Consider the following 24,346-nt stretch of genomic DNA (forward strand, 5'->3'; position numbering starts at 1 on the left):
TAGTGACATCAATGGCTATCTTGTCTAGGCAAGGACCGATTAACAACTGTAGGACATCAGTCTTGGAAACTCCTGATATGTATATGACACAAAATAGATTTTCACCAGCCACAACTGGGCCTCGTGTCCAGTTTGCAAAAAGAATCTCCAGAAGTTACCTGCCTTTTAAGGTTTTTACCATGCACATTACTTTTTTCCATGCAAGTAGAAAGCAGTGTGATTTTGTGGTTGGTGGCTAGCATTTTGTGGCTTTATTGTACTTATTTTAATATAGGAAAACTTCTAGAGCACATTTGCTTTGTGACATCATTTCTTGATTGTGCCTTGCAGAAATAATTGACCAAAATCAAGCAACTGTACTCTGTATCTATTGGTTAATTAGAACTTTAAGATGCAACAAATAAAACACACTATTGACTTTTAAATCTTCAATCAAATAAATATTTACAGCTGCAATTTGCCAAAATTATTTACCTTTCAATAACAGATCACAAAAAGTATATGTACTACAGATTCAAGTGAATGCCTTGGCTGTCAACAAACAAATTACAAACAGAAGGAAAAATAAGGGTCCTGGCTATCATTACAGGCTATAAATAGCTGATGTGGTTCTACTTTAAAGATGTGTGATCTTCTACATTAGTAGACTTTCTCAATGCATAATTGACCTTGAGATGGAGAATAACCTCACAGTAGAGTGGCTTTCTTTTAAAGAACAATGAGTATAGGTATTAGAGGATGTGCCTGTTGTCAGTGATCATTGCTGAAATCTGCCTATACCACACTGGGACAATCAATTTTGTAAATGATTGCAATAATCAAGGAAATTGCCTAATTTATAAATCCTGGCATACAGCATTTTAATGGATTTCTACATTTTAATGCTGATGCTTTCAAAGCCAAATGAATTGTTGTCCAAGCTGTCACTACACAAAATGATAAAAACATTCAGTCTTCCGGGTAACTACATCTCATGGATATTCAGACCATCAGGTACATAATCACTCATTAGTGAAACCTGTGATAGTTTCCAGTTACAAGCCAATGGCAAGAAAACCCACAGTTTCCTTATAAAAAAAACCTTCTGGGAACTGAGGACTAAACGTAGTTAAGAATTACTGAAATAAGACACTGAAAACATTCCTAGCATCCCTGTCCAGGTAAGACAGCCCACTCTTCTACCCCTTATGCTTTCTTTCCAAAGGTAAAAAACCAGAATACTCATATTTCTATGATTAACCTTAAGTTTTGTCTAACAACTTTTTGGCCATGGATTCTGTCAGAGCAGACATTTTTCAAATGGAAAGAGAACAAATGCAGGACATGATGCCACGGCTGTGGCTGCTGCGTAATTCTACCTAAACCACCCTCCAACTCGCTTTCCACCCTCAAGCTGGTTCTGCAGACGTAGTTGTACACACATTGCTATTCTCAGTTAAACCTTAAGCAATTGATTTTAGCCAATAGTGGGCTGGCAGTGCTTTACTTACTGCTCAATCTCACTAACCTGACATTTATGGTGTACTGATTGGCCTATGTCAGTGGTGGTGGTTGTAAATTCACTTTGAAAAGCTTTGTGTTAACAGCCTTCAACCAGGCTCCGAGACGAGTATGAGCAGGCAAGCTGACAATTGCTCGACCTCCTGCCCTTATTACAGTGAGTAAATCAGGCTTTGAGCCATTAGGCTGGAGCCTGAGGCCTACGCAAAAAGGATTGACATGACTAAAGGTCAACCTCTGTCACACATGTGTAACAATTCGGATAATGGAATTCTGTAACTTATCTGGAAAAGGTGCCAAGTGCATGGAGGGAAGGTATAGCCTAGGCTGAATTTTCCAGCTTTTATGTTAAGGGATTACTTAAAAGTCTGCGCTTTAAAGTCCATGCACATTTGGTGCCACGGAATCTGGAGGACCAAAATGCGTGGAGCGGTGATTGAGGCAGTTCTGCAGAATACTGAGTGTCACCACCACCTGGAAAAGCACATAGCACTGTTTCACTGAGTCAAATCTATATCTAATACATTATTGACATCAGGCAACACATTTTGGATACTTGTATGGATCATCAAAGTACTACCTTTATTTACCAGTTTTGAATCAAAACTCAGTCCAAATATTTTACCTGTTAATAGTATCACAAACTAATTGCAATTTTAGGCCTTACAAACTTGTCTCATCTCAGTGGAAATTGTTTTTATGATTAATTAAATTAAAAGGTCAAATGTTTCCATAACACTGGTGCCTAGTCAGCAAAACAGAAAGGTAGTGGTCAAATAAGGACAAAATTGAGCTTTTATATTTATTTGTGTTCCACTTCAATATTTTTGCATATTACATAATGAAATCTCCAAGGTGAGATTATGTGCCATGGAAAAACAGATAGTCCCTGCACGATCTAGCAATTTAGAAAATATTTTTTTTTCTGAGAATAGCATGTGTCCAGACGCGTGCATGTTCCATGCAGTCCTTGGAATTCTTGTTTTCAGTAACACTGTTAAAATTCTGGGACTCTATCCTACTCCAAACACCAAAGTTTATTCCAAGCTTCACTTTGTTCAATAGGAAGAGAATCTGTCCCCATGACAAATTAGATTTATTCTGTAGCACATGTGCTTAGGCATACAATAACATACATCATGTAGATGGAAAGAACATACCAAAAACACGAAGATACACGAAGATAATGCATGAGAAAGTCTTGTAAAAGTCATGGGTTTTCTAAAAGAAGCTTCAGGAGTTTGTTTAGTTTTTCTAAGAACAAAAATTATTAAATATAAAATACCTTCTACACTTAGGATCACAATAACTTTTTATGGACCTTAAGAAAAGAGTTTGTAACTTATAGAAGTTATCTGGGGAAATGTGTTAGCAAGTGATCCAGAAATACTAGTGAGAGAGGGGCTGCTTTGCAGTTGCTTAGCACAATTTTCTTTTAAGGTACATAAAATAAGGAAGCTGTGACGCTGAATGTCTTTTTACTGAGCTTACATCTTAGCATGCTACTCGCCACAACATTAGTGATATTTTTCCACTGCATGGGAACTTAAAATACATGTAAAAATAAAAATTATTGGGCTTTTTAATGCAAAATAAATGCAAGAGTCATAACATCACACAAAATCCTCAGAAATGGCAAAACAAGAAAATAACAGAATGGCACCAGCTGGTACTCTAAATAACTTAAGATACAATAGTAAAGTAACTAAGGATGTTTTTCAAGAAAAAATTACTTGAATTTCATGAACATGACAAATTTGAAACAGGGTTGACAAGGAGTCTGGAATACTAGATGACAGATTGCTGAGAAACATAATTTTCACTTTAATAGAACGACAACATGCACATAATTCTATCCCCCAGTGCTTTTCTGTAACAGCAAATTTAGTCCAAAACTGCAGCCTTGAGAGTCTGAATATGAATCTATCACTATAACTGGAATGAGTGCTTCATTTGAAGGGTAAGGATTCTCTGTACATATTAATTCGTTCAAAAACATCCAGTGTTGCTGCATGGGCCCTGGCCAGCAAGCATCCCAGCAAAATGCCTGTTCTTGGTCCAGCGCAAGGCAAAGGCAAAGTTTTCTTTTGCTTTAGTTGAGGCACAAGAAGGCAAATAAGTACCCATATGGTGCTTTATTAAGATGATATGCACACTTTCTTGTGCCAGTTAATTTGGGGAGGAGGGGGGTGGCCGGGAGGGAGAAGGAAGCAGGGGGAGAGAGGGATTTTTTAGGGGGAAAATCAGTTACACAGGTTTAGCATTATGTACTTACTAATGAACACCCTGACATGTATGTATATATTTATACATATATAATTTTGCTCATCCCTTTAAAAAAGTTGCATATGATAAAGCATTAGTTCCAAAAATACTAAACTTCAATTAAGTAAAGTTGAAATGAAGTGAAATAATGTATTTGACATTCTTAGGCTGTTGCAAGAAAAAATAACTATTTGACCACTGATAAATTAAAAAAAACAGATTGGAAACTCTTTATCAGGGACGTGAAGAACAGGAAACTATAAGACTGTATTCTTTGATATGTCTGTCAGTAAAAGTTTTTTCATCTGAACTGCACTTTTAGGGGAAAAGACCATTTAAAAATTAGCTGTCTCCAGAATTCACAGTTTAAAGTTGGGACCCTGAAAAATTTTGACTACTAAAATGTATGACCTTTTAAACCTCAGTGTTTTATTCTAATAGAATTTAAGTGTATATCGTATACATTCCTTAAGTCTACTCTTATTAAATTTTGATGTTAAACAGAAAGGGAAAACCATGTGCAACTAGATTAATTTATCTCCAGGGAGTAAGGACACATTAATAATTGAGATAATGTTTTCATATATGTTGGAATGAAGTGTGCCTTTCCACTTCTTTATTAGAAAACACATTAGTGGAAAATTATCTCATTCTCATCAGTAGGACCTAATTGCTAAGAAAGTCTCTGTTTCTTTGCAATAACAAAAGAATTATTCTCACTACTTCAAAATAATAATAATAAAAAAAAAGGGATCAGAAACATTATCAAGCACTGCTGGAATAAATGCCTGCATTACCAAAGAGAGTGTTTACTTAATACACCCAGTCCTGTTTTTGTTTTAAACAAATCAGAGTTTATTTTATTTTTATAAAATACAAGCAAACTCTGGTTGTAGAAGTGGGCCAAAGGGGAAAAAAAAGCGCTACAACTGAAATGATTAATATTTTTGGCTTTCTGAAAGACTGATCTTTCTGTAAGTTATAAAAAATTATCTTGGCTGATTGTGAGAGAACTCCATAATTTCCCATGAACACCCATAGGTGTCAAGGCCTGTTGTGAGGTAATGGAATGGTATGTAATTGACTCTGCCTCGTTGTCCATTATGCTGTGCGGATTACATGCAAAGCAAACACTGAGTGCATGGTGGGAACACTTGTGCAGACAGGCTGAAGCATATTTCCACAGCATTGAACCATACATCAAATGCAATGCTTCTGATGTTTCCCACAACAAAGTAAAAAAAAAGCAACCAAAATAGTAACTATGCTTAAATGTGTTCACAATAGCCCCTCTGTTTTCCTGGTGTACACAAAGAACTGTAAACTCAAAAAAAACCCCGATCAACTTTACAGTGTTGAGGGTAAAATATTAAAATGCAATTTTTGGTACTTAGAACTTGACATTCTCTCCATAAGGTCCATCAAGACCTAATGCTGAACAGCTGATCTGTAAACACACTTTTTCAACTGTCTCGGAAATATTGGTGTAAGAGAATTGACTAAAGTCAGAACTTTATAAAGAGATTATGAGACATTCCTTTATCATTTACAGTGATTTAATCCAAACATTTATACCATGTAGACTAAATGAATACAGACTATTCAGATGTATATTGTCATTTACTTTTATGTATTTTCACAGATCAGGTTTTGTAAAATCACACACACTCTCTGATTACTTTCTTTTAATATATTTTTCTATATTAATCACTGGTTTTCTGATAGATAAAGTATGCCCAATTGAAAGACAAAGCAAATGAGAAATGGCAAAATTTTGGCTAGAGCTTAGAGTATATGTTTCTTTGGTAATAGTTTTTGTCATTAACAGAAATAATTCAAGACCATGAGCTGCCCAGCAATACGTTATTGTTAAATCAAATTGAATTCTTATTTTTAGGATAATTCAGTTAAGATACATGCATTCATTTTGCTAACCAACCGGAAATCTGTGTTGTGTGTTAAGAGCACAAGAGTAACCCCACACACAAAAACTCAGCTGATATCCACTTATGGCCTGAATCTGGTACAGACAATAATACTGGTTTTTATTTTTTTCTTAGTATCTTTTTTAGGTTTTGCTTTTAATTTTTTTAAAAAGCCCTATCTTCTGTCATCGCTTCAAAACAGTTTTTATGTTAACGTGAAATATGATTAAAAATTTTTGCTTCTTTAAAAATATAGTCTCAAGATTTACAACTTTATGTGCATAAAACGAATTCATTTAAAAATTAAATTGATAATGTACATATTTATGGAAAAATTATCTGACTTTATTTATTTTATCTAAATTTCAGTATTTTATGTGATATGTGGATCCGGTAATCTCATTTTACTATTATATATTCTGTTAATTAGAATAGTTTAAACCACAATACCCTTCTTAACCATTAGAGCCTCCAACATCATTATAAAGTGTTCCATAAGAAATATTTGATTGATAACATATCCCAAAATACTGTAATTATAATCACCGGGCTTTGGTAGGATCAGATTTAAATCCAAATCATCAGTATCTGTTGTACAAGATAAATTCCATCTCCACTGGAGGCAGCAGCAAAATTCCCAGTCATTGCAATTCAACCACTTCTACTGATCACATTCAGGCGTGTCTCATAACACTGATTTTTTTAATGTGAAAATCCCTTTCTTGCCACAATGACATTTTTGGGGTAAATACCTTGAGACGAAGACCCTGATGTGTTGTTTATTGTTTATTTACAATTAGGAAAGGATAGGATCCCCTACTCTTCTACACCCCCAAATATCTTTCAAAGATCCATTCACTTTCACTGTACCCACACTGAAGACTGCAAAATCACTCGCATCTCCATGGATTCCTTATGTTCTGAAGATGTGGATTTGGTCTAGATGAGCAAATACACAGATCTATGGGTGTGTTTCTACTGACCGTTGCAGTTAGTTTCAAGGCAAGCAGAGATTGCAGCTACAGAGGACTAAGCAGAACTAAAAAATTACACCTTCCAGTACAAATCAAAGAAGAAACGAATGACAAAAGACTAGGAAGAGAGTAAGCTCTTTCTGACACACAGGGATTATAGGTTTTCCCTAAGTTATCACTATTGCCCTCTCTAAGACAGTGACAAATACTAAAAAAAAAAAATAACCTCGAGATATCTGAAAGTGGGTTTCACACAAAAGTACTGGGAACCTCATTAGGAGAACGCATGGTAGGTACAGGACCAGAGCTGAACTAAACTGAACAAACACTAACTCCTTCACTCTGCAAAGGCTCAGGCTGTGGAATAGGGTCCTGGGCTTGTTTCAGCAGCTTTCTTGGACTGGCTGGGGCCCACAGCAGCAGTGCAGCACTCCATCTCAAGCCACATGTGCTGCTCTACTGTGATACAGCTGGTGCTCTGACCTGAGAGCTCCATCAGCTCTTGCAACTCAGGTCAAAAGATAGAAAGCGCTGGGTGTTGTAAAAGCTTCAGACTCCTCTTATCAAGTCTCTCCTACACATTACAGCACCTGCAACAGTCAGCTCTTCTTCTGCACAACAATTGGAGCTCTGTGCTGTTCACTGGTTTTCTGGCTACGTTTATCACAGCAAGGCTTTTGCTTGCACTGGCTACATTTTCAAATCTCCTCACTCAGTTTATTTGATTTGTGGATTTGTTTGCTTATTTTCACGGCTAGTCCTGGTGCTAGTCCTGCATACAATCACACTCCATGCTTACTTCAAAAAAATAAAATTTGACAAGGAAGGAAAGACATAACTTACTTCCCAGAGATGCTGAGTGTTCCTGATGGCACCTGCTTGAACCTTCTCCGGCAAGAGCAAGATTCCCTGGAAGGGCCCGATCCAGGTGCCCTGCTGGATCCGCTGTGCAGCACAGATGCCATAGGCCAGGCCAGGCACAGTGCTGGTGCACAGACACACTTCCCGGGGCAGGTCCCGGAGCCACTCCGGGATCTCGGGTGGAGGGGCGGCGGCGGCGGCGCTGCTGGTGCCCACCAGCCGGCGCAGGGAGTGCAGGGGCCCGTGCATGGGGCACTCTCCGTTGCGGTTGTCAGCACACATGTCACATCCTGGGGGACAAGGAGGGAGGAACACCGTCAGTAAGGGGCTGCTGGCCGCCACCATCACCACTGCAATGGGACATACCATGCAGATCCCTGCTCTTGTGCCGTCATTTCATGGCAGTACAGTCAGTACCCATACACACCGTGCCCTTCTGTGTGGTGCTTAGGCTGGTTTCCCAGACCTCACCAAAGCCCTAAATAAGAAATTCCAAAGGCTAAGCAGAAATCCTGCAGACGATTTGCAAGCCTGGTGTATTCACAAACCTGCCAAGATTCATTTACTTTAACAATGTTTTTAAAGATGAATTTTTTGACTAATATAAATAGCTCAGTAGAGTGTTTAAGTGAGACATTTTAAAACACAGTCGTTGTGCCTTACAAGTCCCTCTCAACTGCCTTACCACAGCTCAGCACAAGGGCTTAATTGGAACAAGATTTAATTTAATCCTTATTTTAAATGAACATTCACTCTGCTTTTTTATGTTAACATGTGTATGTGCATGCCTGTCTGTTTGGAAAATAAAATAAATAAACCATGTGAATGACAAATTGGAGCCTGCGTGCACATCTACTTTCCTAAAGACAAATCTATTCTTAAAACTGAAATTATGCAGCACATATTAGTGATTCGTAGAACACATTTGAAATTTTATTTACTGAATGAGAATGTAAGGGGTTTTGCCTGTTACATGTAGCTGAAGCTAGGCAAAAAAAACCAAACCAAAACAGCATATCTGAGTTTGTGAGCAACTCCTGTGAAAAAGATCCATTTGTGAAACTGGTAATTTCCTTAACTGTTGTTAATAATGAATGATATGTCTCTATTTTGGGAAGATCCTACCATGACTTTTCTGTGCAAAGAAAATTTTGGTTAAATGTTTCCACTGCACACTATTCCACATGCCACAAATGTACATCTTCCAGGAAAATGTTTCATGTTCAAGAAATTAACTTCTCTGGAGATATGCTGAGTTAAAAAAACAATTAATCTCTTGAAATAGGTTGTCATATTCTTTACATTTTATTTTTGTTGCACAATAAAGGTTTTCATATGCATTTTTTCCAGAAGTACAAAGGAAAAAACAGTAATTATGGTGTAATACTCTTGCAGCGAGTCCTGCATCTTTCTCCTAATAATTTTATATACCACTCTTTATAAAAACAGAGCACAGCATTCACGACAGAAGTGGGAGTTTCTTGGTCTATGCCACAGATTTAGACTTGCTAGACTGCATGCAACCACAGTTTCAATTCTCAGAGGCCCTGACTCAGATGTTCTTCTTTCCAAAGTGGATGTACTATGTATTAAGTAGAGCTCTTGCCTACAGATCCTTCAAAGGAAAACCTTCCCCTCATTTCAGCAAAAGCTGCTAAAGGACAATAAAATACGCATCTTCAAATTATGGCTTTTATGCATATTCTCCAGTTTTAGACACACTACATAAACTCTCTTTCCTGTTATCTTCTTTTAAATTTTACTATAAAGAAAGTGGTGCATTCAGCAACAAGAAATTATTACTAAATTACACGTGGAAGCTAGTTTCCCTCAAGAACATTATGCCTTTGGGTCTTGCAGAAAACGCGGTCTCCACCGGTGCTCGGTGCTCGTCTGTTCCAGTTCCCTACCCGCAGCATCGGGTACAGAAGGCAAGGAGACAAGCCCCGAGCTGTGCATTACTCTGCAGAGTGCCCCTGCAGAAGGGCTGCGTGTGAAACTGGCCCCAAGACACCCATCCCTCACAGGTCCAGGCAGGGCAGAGGAGCATGGCAGGACAAAGCCACCTAGTGGGGCCGGGCTTGCGTCGGTAAAACTGTGACTTCTGCTGGAGGGTACAATTTCTCCCTGTCTTAACTGCATAATCCCTGCTGCCAAACGACTTCTGTTGGGCTAAGCCACAATTGCAGAGGGGTTCTGCTCTCTCAGCCACGTCAGTTAGAGATGGATGGAGGACGGGATTTGCAACACCCCAGAGAAGATATTTCTGGCGAGTCCTAAAGGAAGATTATTGCACAGCAGATATTCCTACGACCATTCTGAGGCAGGATGAATAAAAGGCATCAGGTATATAGTGGGGGGTATGGGGGAGGAGAGGGCAGTTATGGGGTTTTTTGTTATTATTTCCACAGCTAGTTTGGAAAGTGAGGTATCATCACAGTATCTTTTCTTCCCTTTCCTCTTCAAAATCAGTCATCAAGAAACCCTGTGGTTTTGGCATATCCAAAGATGTTAGAGGCAGTACTAAGGTTTGGCACTGCAGGTCACTTAGGAAAGGATCCTGAATAGGAAAAAGGAAGAAAAAACCCAAACAACGAAAACCCAAACCCACAATCTGAAACAGTCTGGCATGCAATACACTCTAAGCAGATTATGGCTGAACTCTATGATCTACAGTCAGACTTGATGACTTCACAGATCTTTTCCAACACAAACTGTTCTATGATTCCATGAAATCTGGCATCTACCCATGCAAGTTAGAAAGAAAACATGTCACAGGAAATCTGAGAGCTTAAAGAAATGATGTCTAACCATGATGTCAGTTAGCACACAGGGTAGGCCCTTGAATTCTAGTTGTTTGCGTTGCTTTAATATTTTTCTAGATGTATAACCCTCCTCACAACTAGAGGATTTCAATGGCTTTCTTAGAGGAACTGTATCTCTGGAGAAACTTACATTAAACATGCTAAAGTATCTTCATGACTCCAGTCAGACAATTTCAGTGTCAAGTTCCTGCATCTGACCACCAGATATACATAACTTTTCACGCACAAAAATTTCAGTACGTACCTAGAACAATAATTTCTTAACTTCGTCCTGACAATATGTGTGTATGAATGTGGGTTAAACATTTTATTTCTACATTTCCAAGAAAAAGAAACTAAGAAATTTTCAAGGAGTATAAGCAAACCCTGTGTCACTGTCATTTACCCTTACAGAAAGTCACACATGGTGATATTTATTTTCCACCATCCAAAAACAGTGGTAATGTCTTAATGCTTGGCAGTCACAGTATCTGATCTCCTGCTGTGTTCCTTTCCCTTTGTCCTGCCAAAGCTGAAAATCTGGAAAATGGAACATCTTTTGAAACTGTGTTGGCTAGTGGCTTGTTGATGAGAAGGGAGGAATCTGTCTTTAATACTAAGCAGTACTGAAATTCTTCTTAGTTTCATGCTTTATACATTTAACTTGAGTTGTTATATAATCGTACAAATAAAACTTTAAAAAATTCTCATAAATGTTATAAGGAATGGAAGCCATCCTAGATCTACTTTACCATGTCTGGAGTAAAAAGCTACTGTGCATCTTTTCCTCTTCTGTATCTAACTTTGCTCTAATACATTAGAAGTATCTATTTAAAGACCATCACTGTAAGCAGTGTATTCCTTCACCTCAGAGGACAAGGGAAGGATTTCCTTTCTATCAGATTGGGGAAAAAAAATCAAGAACTCCAGGACCTGCACACTATCCTGCCTCACAGCAGGATCAACAGCATTATCTTTGTGTATACTGCAGAGTACAATGTGACACACTGCACCAACATGCTTAATAAGGCATGGAAAAGAAACCGGGGTTTGAGAGGGAGAGTGTTGTGGTCCACTGACATCACCAGAGTCTCCAAACTGTGTGGTGGCCATCATGACCCACACTGGTGTGGGGAGCTCACATGAAAGAGATGCTTGTACAGGTGTGAACTTCCCAGAGGACGGCCACACAGGGTGACAAGGAGAGGTGTACTGTGTCCTTCCTCCAGTTTTGGCCTCAGAGAACAGCTGTGTGTGACTACAGATCTTCACCGTGAACAGTCGAAATGGGTAATTCCACTGTCTGTAATAGCATCAGCCAAGCCCCAGATCAAGGCAGGAAGAAGCAAGAAATGTGAGAAAATTGGAGGGCTTGCTGAAAATGGAAAAAATAAAGGACGACTGCAGGCAGAGCTGAGTATGTCCTGATAAAATCTAGAGATGTAGAAGGTAAAGTCAGTGGGAATGCTCCATTGCAGGCCCAGATACAGCCAAACACTTTGGAAGGAGATCAGCTTCTTACTTTATACCTTCATATTCTATAGATAAGAAGGATTAAGGAAAGGAAGACACAAGAAAAAGAAAATTAAAGGATTTCCTAGTTTGGCATGGTTCTTATGGAAGGACTGCAATATGTTACTGTTTATATGCCTCCAGAAAAATGAACGCAGTGTAATGCCAGTATTATAACTCCGTGTGAGTACATTCAAAAGTACTAAACCTAAGCAAAAAAAAGTATCATTGCCACCAAAATGTAATTTTAAACATTCACCAACATAAGTAACACTACTATTGCATGCTTTAAGGCAAATCTGAAAGGAAAAATCTTTTGTCAGTGAAAACTAGGGTTTAATGCTGTGTTTTTACCAGCAAACCAGCTGTAACAATAAATGAAAGAAATACATTTTTTCCTCGGCAATAATATGCTTCAAAGGTGCAGTTAGACTGGATACCTGCAGTTTGCTGGTATTAAAGAAGGGTGGCCTCTGACCCTCTGCTTCATAATTCACCACAAGCATGCAGGTATCCAGTGTAAGTGGCCATCATTTCACATGGTATTACTCACTTGCAAGTATAAATCATTACGGCTGTCCCTGCATCCCTGTCTGGGCCCGGGTACCCAGCTAAGCAGGAGGGAGGGCTGGAAGAGACGGTGCCCTTTCGTTTCCTGAGGGCTGGAGCTTTCCAGGGAAGAGAAGCCTCCCTTGTACTTGCTTCCTCATCGATGAGCTGCTATCTACCTCCTTTCACCAAATTATTGGTAGTTTCTTACAGACTGCCTCACTGGAGGCAGACTTTCAGGGGGGCAAAACACAGGTGCACTTTCCTGTTGGGTTGTTCCTCTATTTATTTACCTATTTATTATAAACATTCTTTGCAGAGGGCGGGACCAAGCTCAGCCCTCTGACCGGCTGCAGTCGCGGGGTCCCGGGCTGCCGGCCCCTCTCTGGCAGGGCTGTAGCCCCCTGGCAGCCGCTCGCCGTTCCCCCGCGGCGCAGCGGAGGCGAGCGGAGCCCTCCGGCAGCACCAGCGCAGGAGCCGCCGCCGGGTCCGCTGCTCCGGGCGGGCGGCAGGCACACCCCTCGCCGGCTCCTATGGGGAAGGTGTTGTTCGAGAGCCCTCCTGGGCGCCCCGAAGTCATGGTCATGGCCCCGCCTGCAGAGAGGCTTTCGGGTTATTTTTAAGAGACGAGTGGGGGGCGGGTTGAGGGAGGTGGGTTTGATTTTTCCCTGCCTTCTACTGTAGGTATGAATGAATTAAATTTCCGTGTCAGGTATGAGAAGGGTAGGAGAATATTGTGTGTAGATAAACCTTGCCACCCTCTGCCCCTGAGAGACCCCCATATACAATGCAGAGATGATGAATAGGCGCTAGGAGAGGAGATCGAAGTTCAGTCCGCACCGGCTCCACTCTCTCCTACAAAACTATAGGGCAATTAATTGTGGCTTGTCCCCTCATCCTTCATCTCCTGGTGGCACATATCGATGGAGATTACTGCTGATGGACCATTTTATCACCCTAAATAAACAGTCACCACCTTCTCTAACCTCAATCTAATGTATGGCTATCTGCTATGTTTAAGGGTGCTGGGTAACTAATGATGTAAAATAGCTAAATCATACAGGTTACCAGCAGTCCAGAGAAAAAAAAAAAAGTCCGAATATTTTCCACACCGATCCACTTCACAGCGTGTTATATATACACACTGTCTCCCCATAAATTGAATGGGAAAAGGCGTGCAAAGTGCTTGGTCGCGTGACACTTCAGTTTTACACAGCGTATTTATTACAGTGGCCGGTTGGTGCTTTCTGATGAAGCTGGAGGAGTCTCAGAGGTCTCAGTGCGGAAGCTAGGAGCAAGCCTCCAAGGGAACAAGCCAGTGCCACAGTCCCCGGACTCACCCTAGATCTCCTCCTGGCCGCCTGAGCGCCCCTCCCCCAGCGCCCAGAAATACCCTGGTCCTTCCACATTCGAGGCTGGGAAGCAAATGGTCCCCAGCTGTCTACCACATTATCGGGGCTTTAACATAATTCCCTTTACTTCCCTGGGAGTAAAGACTGCTGGGCTCTAATTGGGGTTTTGTCTCTTGATTGCCTTTTTTATTATTATTATTATTTTTCCCTAGCTAACCCCTTTTCAATTTAAAACAATTACATACAGACGCTTAACCCACAGCTCCTAGGCGGCCCTCGCCCCCTCCCTCGCCCTAGACCGTGCCATACGCATTGATATTTGACGATCAAGGCGTGTGTCTGCTGGGAAGCCGCCGCCCATCCATCTTCCCGCGGCGGCCGCCCGGCGCCGGGCCGGGCGCTGGGGAGCGGAGCCGGGCGGGGTGGCAGGCGGCCGGGACAGCCCCGCAGTCGCTCGGGACAGCCTCGGCGGCCGCTCGGGACAGCCTCGGCGGCCGCTCGGGACAGCCCCGCAGCCGCTCGGGACAGCCTCGGCGGCCGCTCGGGACAGCCCCGCAGCCGCTCGGGACAGCCTCGGCGGCCGCTCGGGACAGCCCCGCAGCCGCTCGGGACAGCCTCGGCGGCCGCTCGGGACAGCCCCGCAGCCGCTCGGGACAGCCTCGGCGGCCGCTCGGAACAGCCTCGGCGGCCGCTCGGGACAGCCCCGCAGCCGCTCGGGACAGCCTCGGCGGCCGCTCGGGACAGCCTCGGCGGCCGCTCGGGACAGCCCCGCAGCCGCTCGGGACAGCCCCGCAGCCGCTCGGGCTCCCCCGGCCTGCCCGGCCGCCGCCGCGGCCCCGCAGAGCGGCCGGGACACACGGGAAGTTCGGCGGCGCCCCTGTCGAGCGGGTGGGATCTGCCGGGGAGCGGGGACAGGCGGGGTGCCCCGGAGAGGAAAGGGATGCTCAGAAAGGAGAGAGGTGTAGTGTTTGGGAGAGTAGGGGAGAGGGGGTGCTCTCTTGGTTGATGAAGGAGGTACAACTGGGATCAGGGCCCGAGAAGCAGACGGAGGCCTGCTGGGCCGGGCCGAGGAGCAGCCCGAGGCTCCCGCTCCCGGGAGGGGATTAATCCCGGCGGGTCTGTGCCGGGCTGGGAAGAACACCCTGTCCCGAGGTCTCGGTGGGGCTGTCCGGAGACGGAAGCAAGTACAGCTCAAACTAAAGTGGACTGCTCCTCACCTCACCCACAGCCGCCACCTCCTTCCCCTCAGATGGGCAGCGAGTGATGCGAAACGGAGAGCGAGAGTGGAAGTCAAGGCGGCTGGAAATCCTGCCTGCCCACGGACCTCCAGCGTGACCCCGGCGGCACTCGGGGAGCGAGCAGGGGCAACCAGGCCGGTGCCCTGCAGCTTGTTCCCTCGGTCGTGCGAGCGCTTGGAGTGCGTGGCACGGCACGGGCTGTGGTTGCGGCACTCCCTCTTCACTGAAAGTTTACTTTTTCAAAGCACGGGTTGCCCAAAGCAACTGCGCTTGGTCCCGGAAGACTGAAACACTCGCCTTGAAAGTTTCGCTCAGAGGCAGCTGATAACGGCTGGAGCGAAAGCCGCCCTGTAAACAAGTAATTTATAAGAATGTTTAGATCTAACTGAAGAAAAACAAAACAAAAAAAAAGGAGAGATGGCGCTGGCTGCCCGCTGACCGTCCTTTCGACGGCTGCCCCATCAGAGCCGGACGCGATTCACAAGCGCCCTGTCCGCAATCGACCCGTTCGCTTTCCTAAATCCACCTTTAATACCGCGCTCGGGAAGAAATTATACAGGCTTCGCCTCCGACTCTGCGGGATGCTGTTATTCCACTCACTCCTTAAAAATATTCCCCCCCCCCCAACCGCTTTGTAATATTCCTTTCTCCTTTTAAAACCTTTACCCCTTAGATTTACAGAACGGCTCCGAGAAGCAAAACATGTATTTTCTGAACCGTCCGGTTGTCGATTAGAAGGGCATTTCGGATTCCATTTTCTGCATGCAATTTATAAGATCACTTTTGTTTACCCGAGAACAAAAAGTACACGAAGAAGTTTCACTACAGGGTAAAACTAACCCTGAGTAAGTAGCTCAAAATAAAGTGGACATCCAATATTGAAAGATTTGCAATGTTAAGAAGGCGGGAAAAATCTCCACCAAACTCCGACTCAACTTTCCTCGCGCACATATGCACAGAGCTGAAGACTCTGCTAGCATCCACGCAGTTTAATTAATACACAACAGGGTATCATGGAAACTTTCAAAACAAGCTCCTCGTCTGAAATTAAATTAAAAGAATCCGCGTTTCGCTTGGTCGTGTGTTTAGGGATTGCTGGTTTGGGGTACCGTTTGTCTGTTCAACAGCCTTCCTGAAACAGACACTTGAGGAGTGGTGTTGAGAAGGACAACAAAAATAAAGACTTCTAAGAAACCTAGGGGTAAAAAACAGTGTTTGAAACATTTTTTTTAAAGTGCATGGGCCGAAGCCATGTGTTTTAAGAGGGACAGATCCGTGTGCTCTGAATGTTAGTTATGAAACTGATTCACTAATATAGTTCACATAGTTCTTTCCATCCCGTGAATTTCCTCTGTTGCGTCGTATTTATAGATACAGAGAAAAAAATACAGGTAGAACCAGTTTCTAAAATTACAAACCTCTCATCCATACGGATGTTTAATAATAAGGGCGCCCTCTCCCACCCCCTGAAAACGGTCCCAACTGCATAATCGACAACAGCAGTATGAAACTCTTTAAAACCATCAAGTCCTAAATTAATTCTGACACTCAAGCAGACTTTTTCGTCTAGAAATTCAGCTTTTCTCTTTAAATTGCCATGTCATGCTTTTCCGTAGGGGTGAAAACTAAAACTAGGGAGGTGTTAACGAGAACTGAAAGGAAAGGGTACTCCGAGATAAGAAAGAGGAAAACTTCGCCCTAGACCATCTGATGAAAACGACAACTTTCCCCCTGCCCAGCTCGGAGGAGTAACTGATTTCTGAGTATTCAGGGAAGCCTGGGCTTTCCAGGCAAGGATGGAGTGGGACATACAAGGCGAGAAAGGACCAGCTTTGTAGCTAGTTGCCCCGAACCTTTCCTGAATCCATTTTCCTAAGCAGCCCTCCGAAAGAAATCTACCCCCACCACAGCCTTCCGGTGAAGCGTGTCTTCCAGGGAAGGAGCTGGGTTTCGGACAAGAAAAAATGCTACTGAAGGGTTGCCGCCCGTCTCCTGAAACAACTGGTAACAACGCAAAAAACTAAAGGGAGGGAAGGGCGAGACGGTGGATGCTCCCCGTGGAGTGAGAGCGGTGCAGGCACCAACTGCGATCCCCCAGCCTGGAGCGTCCCCGGGCCTGGTACGCGGAGCAGCTGAGGGTAGGTGTGGAGGAGTGCGAGAAGGGGCACGATACGTACGGTTGTTGGGGTCGCTGGTGTGCTGGTTCAGGGGGATGATCTCCATGCGCTGCTGCCCGTACAGGTAGTAGTCCAGCTCCTCGGCCGTGCAGCGGTACCGAGTGGCACCGCGGTCGCCGCATTTGCCGCCGCCGCTGCCAGCCCCGCACAAATCCTTGCCCTGAAGGGGAGCAGGCGCTCCCCCGGCCGGGAGCTCCGAGCTCTGCAGCGGGCCGAAGACCGGGAGCTGGGTCACAGGCAGGGAGGTCAGACCAGCCAGAGAAGCCGCCGCAGCAGGGACGCACGAGGTGGAGGAGGAAGACGGAGTGGACGAGGAAGAGGAGGAGGAGGCAGAGGAGAGGGAGGTCGGGCGCTGGCGGAGGCTGTCAGCCGGGGGCTCGGCTCTCTCGGGCGGCTGGAGCTGGGCGAGGGGCCCGCTGCTTTTGAGCTGGCTGCTCTGAGGGAAAAGCTGCTGCCAATGCTGCAGATAGGCGGGATCCACCTTCAGGAACGCGGATCCGCCGGGGTCTCCGGGTTTCAGCATCGCTCGGCCTGTAGAGCGGGAAGGAAGGGGACAGAAGACGTGAGACCCCCGCCCCGCCCCGGCAGGGCCGCCCCGACCCCGCGGTCGGACACGCTCGGACACACCGGGCCACGCGTGGGCTCTGCGCCCCGGCTGTGAGGGATCGGCGGCGGGACCCTGCGCCCGTCGCTTTCCCTGCCTGTGCCCAGGTTCGTCAGGAGAAAACCTCGTCCCGAAAGCGTCGGGACGAGAAACCTGGTGGCCGGGGCGGCAAGGCTATCCCCTGGTGCGCGCCCAGAAGCACGGGCAGGACGCGGGCGGTGGCGGGCAGCCCCTCACGCCGGCCCGCGGCCGGAGAGCAGCCCCGCTGCCCCTCAGGGCGCGCAGCTCACCCGTCCCCGGCGCACGCACTGTCTTCTCTTTTCACTCCCTTCCCTGTCTCCGCGGAAGCAAACGACTCTCCGCTGACAACAGGGAGGAGGAGGAGGAGGCGGAGGAAAGTTCAGTCACACGCACACACGCGCGGGTCTTTCTCCTCTCCGGCCGCTGTGTTTTCCACTCGGGCGTTCACGGGCGGAGGTGGCGGGCCGGCAGGGCCCTGCCCCTGGGAGAAGGTGCCCCGCTGTGCTGGACAAGTCGCAGGGTCTGCCTTACCTGAGCGGGGGGAGCGCTGCTGCGCGGGCGGCGTGCGGAGGTGTCGGCTGCCCCGGGAGCCTTCCAGTCGGACTACGCCCGGGAGAAAAAACTTCTCTGGTCTTTGTCCACGCGGGAGGGGGGTGACCCTCCTCTGGGTGCCGGGGACGGGCGGGCCGGCTAGCTGCGAGCCGCCGGGCTCCCTCTGCTGTGGCTGCGCATCGCAGTCGCAGCCGGGCGCACGGCTCGGCTCTGGCAGGCTCCGGGTGAGACACGTGGGTTTTACGACAGCGCAAAATACAAGTGTGTGTGGTGTGTAGGAGAAGGAGGGGAGGGATCGGGAAGTTACCAGCGAGTCTGGATGCAGAGCTCTTTTTTGGCAACTTCCTCCACTTTGTTCCTTGGTCAACTTTTAAAGGTGCACCTTTCTTCCCTTCCCTCCTCCTTCCCTCCTTCCCACCCCCCAGACTTCTGCCGCTCTCCCCCTTTCCAGTTTCCCTCCCTTCAGTTTCCCTCCCCCCCGTCTCTCTTTCTCCCTCGTCACCCCCCCAGCTCCAAAGCACAATCGCCCCGACAGGAGATGGCTTTTGGCTTTTATCTTGACGGGAGGGGAGCGGTGGCCCTGCGCCCTCCCGAGCTGGATCCGCGCCTCTGTGCCGAGCTGCGGGAGCTCCCGACCCCGCCGGCCCGAGCGCCTCGGACCCGTTAGCTGTGCTCTTGCTTTACTTGCTTTTTGCCCCTCTGGGGTTAGGGTGGATTTTAGACACCTACTGGACCTGTCCTGACCTGTCTCAGATAGTTCGCTTAACGTGTGCTGGATGACACGTCTCCCCTTCGCTCGGCTACCTGAGACCCGTGCCTACACAGCTGAGGGAACCTACCGCCCCAGAGTTTCTCCTTCCTCAGACCTTGCATCCTCGAGCACCCCTAGCACGCCTCACTCCTGCTTTGTACTCGGTTACAGCGCAGTGCAAGAAGCATGCCAGGGAGAGATGCAACCTGTGGCGAGAAACTTCTCACCTCTAGTGGCTTTTCGTCCCCATTCTGCTTAGAAATTTGCGTTTCTCGCCCCCTGCGCAGTTGTTGAGCTCGCGTACCAGTGAGTATTTAACAGGTCTGGGGCTTTTTTTTCCAATTTCTGTCCTACACCGTATAAAGAAACAGACGAGAACTATAATCTCTTAGGTATATCGCAGACACATAGTATGCCTTGCACTTAGGACAAAATGCACAAACTGCTTATCTTACCAAAACATCTCACTAGTGTCAGAAGAGCCCTCGTAGACAGGTGTTACGCTGACACTGAATCCACAATTGCTTACAAACATAACGTGTGAGCGTGTAAAACGTTTTCACAATTCTCTCCACCCTGTTTCTAGTTTGTTTCTTTCCCACCCCTCATTCTCGCAGAGCCTGGGAAAGCTGCTGCTGTTTAGACTTTGTCTGTGTCTAAGGCAGGACATTTTAACACAAATTTGAACAGGGCTGGGGCAAAAAATGTTTTGACTGGAGTCATTTTGACAAGGTCATCCGTCATCTGCTGTATAGATTGATAACACCTAAATTAAAGGCAAACACTAGTAGGAACACCCCCAGTACCCATTTCATAGGGATTATAACGTGGGATATAAAAACCTTCTTTAAGTCTTTGATCAATTCCATTATGCAATATGTAATAATTTTCATCCCTCTAGATCTACCTCTTCCTGAAGTTCTGCAGCGCTGCCACTCAGCTGGGGGACAGAGGCGCGGGCTGGCAGTCTGTTTGCACCGTCGCTGGCCGTCGGCGTTGGGTGCACTGACAGTGGGCTCACTTGGTTTTCTCTGTTTTCAGTGTATTAATACAGTGTCTCGTCCTTACCCAGCTCCTTCCTGGTCACAATCTTATTCCGCCCCATCCTACTCTTCCATTTTATTTTTTTTTTAAATTTTTTTCGTGCACATCTATGCTATGGTTGTTTTCCTTACTGGACTTCTTTCGAAAATACTGAATTGCCTTTAGTGGTAGCAATCTCAAAAAATTCGTTTTGCTCTAGAAAAGTGTGATGAAGTAGAGGAAAGGTCTTAACTCATGGACTTAAGTACATAGTCAATACCTGCATTTGCTTCGAGTTGTTAACAGAAGTATTCCATGAGGGTTCATATTCAGGAGTACTTCAATCTGTTGCTTTTGGCGTTTTTTTTTTTTTGTTTGTTTGTTTTTTTTAACAAGCAGAAAAGTAGCGATCAAGGTGGCAGAATAAAATTTATAGACTCCCTTGACACTCCGGGACCCTGCCAAACCAGAGGAGGGGAGGAAGGAAGGCTCGCCGTCTCTGCCGGTGCTCGGGCCGTGCGGAGGGCAGGGCAGGAGCCCGTCTCCTCGGCACCCCGGGCCCGCGGCCCCGGCTCTGCCCGCCGGTGCGCTCGGTCCCTCAGCCGGGAGGGCGGCCGGGGAGCACACCGCGCCTTGTCCTTTGGCTTTTGTCTCTAGCCACAAGAAGCCCCGCTGTGCCGGGACCGCTCGACCCGCGGTGGGAATGGAGGAGAGCACCCGGGGAAGGTCGGTGAGCAGCGGGTCAGCGCCGGTGCCGAGCGGCGGGCGGGGAGCGGGGGCTGCCTGCGCCGGGCCGGCGGCAAAGGCAGCGGGGTGTCTCGCCGGGGCACAGGACGGATTCTCGCCCAGCCTCTCCAAAACCTCGCCTCTCCCGGCCCCTTTACTCCCTCGGGAAGAGCAGAGCAAGCAGATCCGCCAGCAGCGTTCCAGCCCTGAACCTGCACCTCCCCGGGGTGGCTTTAGCCAACCCTGACCTCTGGTCTCGCTTCCCCAGGCAGAGCGGTTTGTGCGCGTCCCTTCTGTCTCTCCCGAGTTGGTCTATTTGCTACTATTTCTTGGGTTTGCTTCTGTTGTGAGGGCTGGTGGTTTCTTTTTTGGTTTTTGGTTTTGGTTTTTTTTTAATAATTTAAAAAATTATTTTATTTCTTTGCTCCTGGATGTAAAGATGAGACGGAAAAAATAAAGGAGGCTTTAACTAGTGCCATCTCCTTCATCTTCTCTCAGGCTTTTTCATTATTTAGAGGACGAGTGCTGAAACAAATCACATTGACCGTTTAGAAGGCGATCAAACCTTTATAAAAATCCATCGCCTACGAATCGATTGGTGAATATTTGCTAGGAATTTGTTCAAAAGAAATAAATAAGGAGGGTTAGTGTATTAAATGCAAAGAGGGAACATGGTGGTGTTTTTCTTCATTGATTAATGACCTCTAAAATAAAACAAGCGGGAAGAGGAGCCAAGATCGATAAATTAACTACCCAAATTCATCATTTTCCCTGCGATTTTTTTTCCTTTTAGGGTGTTTGGTTGGGTTTTGTGGGGTTTTCCGGTTGTGTTTTTTGTTGTTGGTGGTGGTGGTTTTGTTGTTGTTGTGTTTTGTTTTGTAAACAACACTTAAGAAGGATGGAAAATTTCTCTTTGGAAATTCGAAGGCTTTATTTTAGGCTTGGGTTAGAAAAGGGAGCTAAACCCCTTTTAGCAAGGGATTGAATCGGGGACACCCTATTTGATTTCGTTTGACACACAATTAAAAAGTTTGCCTTTCATATTAATTAATTCTCCTGATCTGGGGAAGACAAATGGTCGGTTACCCCTGACAGGAGTCCGATAAAGGATTCAGCAGCTTTCCTTCTTGCCCTAGGCGTCTCCTCATTCCAGTTTTAAGGTCACCAGCGGCCGAGTTAATAATTCATTAATATAGACATTTATTCAGATGGGATTCACGGGGATTCGCGCTCTCCTACATCTCACCGTTCGGATTCCAGTTCCCCTCGAAGAGGAGGGGGAGGAGAAGGGATAGAGCAAGGCTCTACACAATGGCTCTACACGGACCTATCTCTACACACGTGTTTTAAACGTGGTGCTCCCAAGGCGAGCGCTGCCGGGGCAGCTCAGCCCCGCTCCGGCGGGCGCCGCTCCCCGGGCCCAAGCGGCGGCCGAGGGCAGGGCGGCCTGGCGGCACCCGAGCTGAAGCCAGGCACTGCCCTCCCCCTTCTACTTCCCTGGAACCAGCTAGCGGCCCAAGAGCCACAAGAGTCGGTGAAATTGCCCGAAAAAGCCGAGGGCACCGCGCCCCGCGGCCGGGCACGGGGTGCAGCGCAGAGAGGGCTGCGCGGGAGGGGCCGCGGCCGAGGAGCGGGGCTGTCAGCGGGGGTCTCTGGGGGGCTCTGCCGGAGCCGGCGGTGTCAGCGGGGGTCTCTGCCGGGCTGTCAGCGGGGGTCGCTGCCGGTGGGTCCGCGGGCGGTGCAGAGGCCGGGAGGAGCCCCCGGGGGGCGCCCTGGAGGCCCGGCGGGCGGTGTCGCTGCGGCCGCGGCGAGACCCCCCCCGGGCCCTGGGTGTCCCTCGGAGCGGGCGGGGACGGGCGCCCGTCCCCGCCGTGCGGCTCGGGTCAGGCCGCGGCGTGCGGGACTGCGGCGGGCGCGGCAGGAGCCGCCGGTCCCCGGGGGCGCCGGGCGCTGCAGGGGCCCCTCCACGAAAGAGAACTGTGTCCCTTCCTCGGGAGCAGGTGGTGAGAGGCTGCCCGAGGGCGTCCGCTGCCGGGAAGAAAGGAAAACACCTGGCCACGTGGAACCGGACAGCGATTGTTAAATGATTTGGCAATGGCCACGAGGCAGATGCCAGCCAGATCCGCAATGACTTTCTGCCACTATTGACCTGATACGGATGTGAACTAGTGACCCTTGGGGGGAAATGCGCTGTAGCCTATTATCAATTTCCCCAGCCACCAAATCCTCCTCACAGATTCAAATATTTATGCCCGTCAACAAAACACTGCTCCAAGCAAGGCATGCTGCAGATGGGACGAGAAAAGGAATTCTCAGCTGTAAAGACCAACTAAAAATAAATCAAGTCATGGCATGAAGAAAGTTGCCATGACAAATTTGGGTTAATTTTATTCCCGCTTTTACACAGAACCAATTTGAAAACACTCTCAATTATTTGAGATTTATAAGTGGGGCTTTTGTTTGGTTGGGGTTCTTTGCTTGTTTGGGGTTTTTTGCTTTTGGGGGGTTTTTGTTTGGTTTTTTGTTTGTTTTATTTGCTTGGGTTTTGGGTTTTGTTGTTATTGTTGTTTTTGTGGGGTTTTGTTGTTGTTATTGTTGTTTGGTTGGTTGGGGTTTTTCCTTTTTAAACACGAAGACAGTGTTTGATCTATAGTGCACTACTTCAAGATGTTTGTCCAGATAGGATTCTAGAACTTTAAATCCATTCTCTGGGTAGTAACAGGATTAATTGATAAAATACCTTAATCACCTCTGACATCTTTAACCCCAGTTTTTGTGGGGTTTTTTATGTTTCCAGTATGAGTGCACACTCTTAACTGAATGTACTTCATTCAACAATTTTAAGAAAAGTGCAAGAGAGCAGTCTGAAAGGCAGACCTCCTTTAAAATCTCTGATGTCAAGCTTTCCAAAACTGACTCAACATTTTGAATGCAACTCTGGGTGGCTACTTCAAGCAGCAAAACAATCTAGAGAGTTTTCCTTTACTCTATCTAAAAATACCTCTCAGAAATACAGAATCTATTAAATATGATTGTTTGCATGTGACACAAGAATGATAAGATCTGGACAAAACTGCCATAATATTTGCAGAAATAAATGGAGATTATGGAGTTTCTTTCCAATTTTGGTGCAGGATTGTAATAGTGACTCAGTGTTTTGGACAGAAAAACCTCACATTCTCTGTTTTCTATTTAAGTACTTTTTCAAAACTTTTACATTTCTAACAGATTTCTCCAGGCCTAAAGTCTAGTAGTTTGTTTTGGTAGGGAGACTTGTAGGAGGCAGAGGGTTTGGGGGTTTTTTGTTTAGTTTGGTTTTTCTTGTTTTATTTCATTTTTTTTTCTTTTATAAATCACCCCTGGATCTATTGATGGGGAAAGGAAACGACTAACAGTCCCAGGGAACAAGAATTCAAAGCAGGGATTGTATCTTCCTTTGCTTGTAAAAGGCTGCAGGTACAATTCTGAAATACCTGCCCTGCCAATGTTCACTGTTTCTTACTGGTCTATGT

The 24,346-nt window shown here is 46.2% G+C and overlaps 1 protein-coding gene across 2 annotated transcripts in view; it reads right to left on the bottom strand.

The window, feature by feature from the left end:
• PRDM6 (PR/SET domain 6) overlaps window positions 1-18,510 on the bottom strand; it is a 79,470-nt gene extending 60,960 nt beyond the window's left edge. Inside the window, exons 1-3 of one of the 2 annotated variants that reach the window (XM_063423301.1) lie at window positions 18,314-18,510; window positions 17,158-17,688; window positions 7,508-7,815 (exon numbers count right to left, since the gene is read on the bottom strand). In XM_063423301.1, coding sequence (XP_063279371.1) covers window positions 7,508-7,815; window positions 17,158-17,680 — 831 coding nt within the window. In that variant the 5' untranslated portion in view covers window positions 17,681-17,688; window positions 18,314-18,510. Of the gene's footprint in view, window positions 1-7,507; window positions 7,816-17,157; window positions 17,689-18,051; window positions 18,161-18,313 lie in introns of those variants that run through there. The other variant, XM_063423302.1, reaches the window with a different exon arrangement.
• Window positions 18,511-24,346: the final 5,836 nt, after the last annotated feature.

Source organism: Prinia subflava, chromosome Z (genome assembly GCF_021018805.1).
Source record: "Prinia subflava isolate CZ2003 ecotype Zambia chromosome Z, Cam_Psub_1.2, whole genome shotgun sequence".
Classification (NCBI taxonomy): domain Eukaryota; kingdom Metazoa; phylum Chordata; class Aves; order Passeriformes; family Cisticolidae; genus Prinia; species Prinia subflava.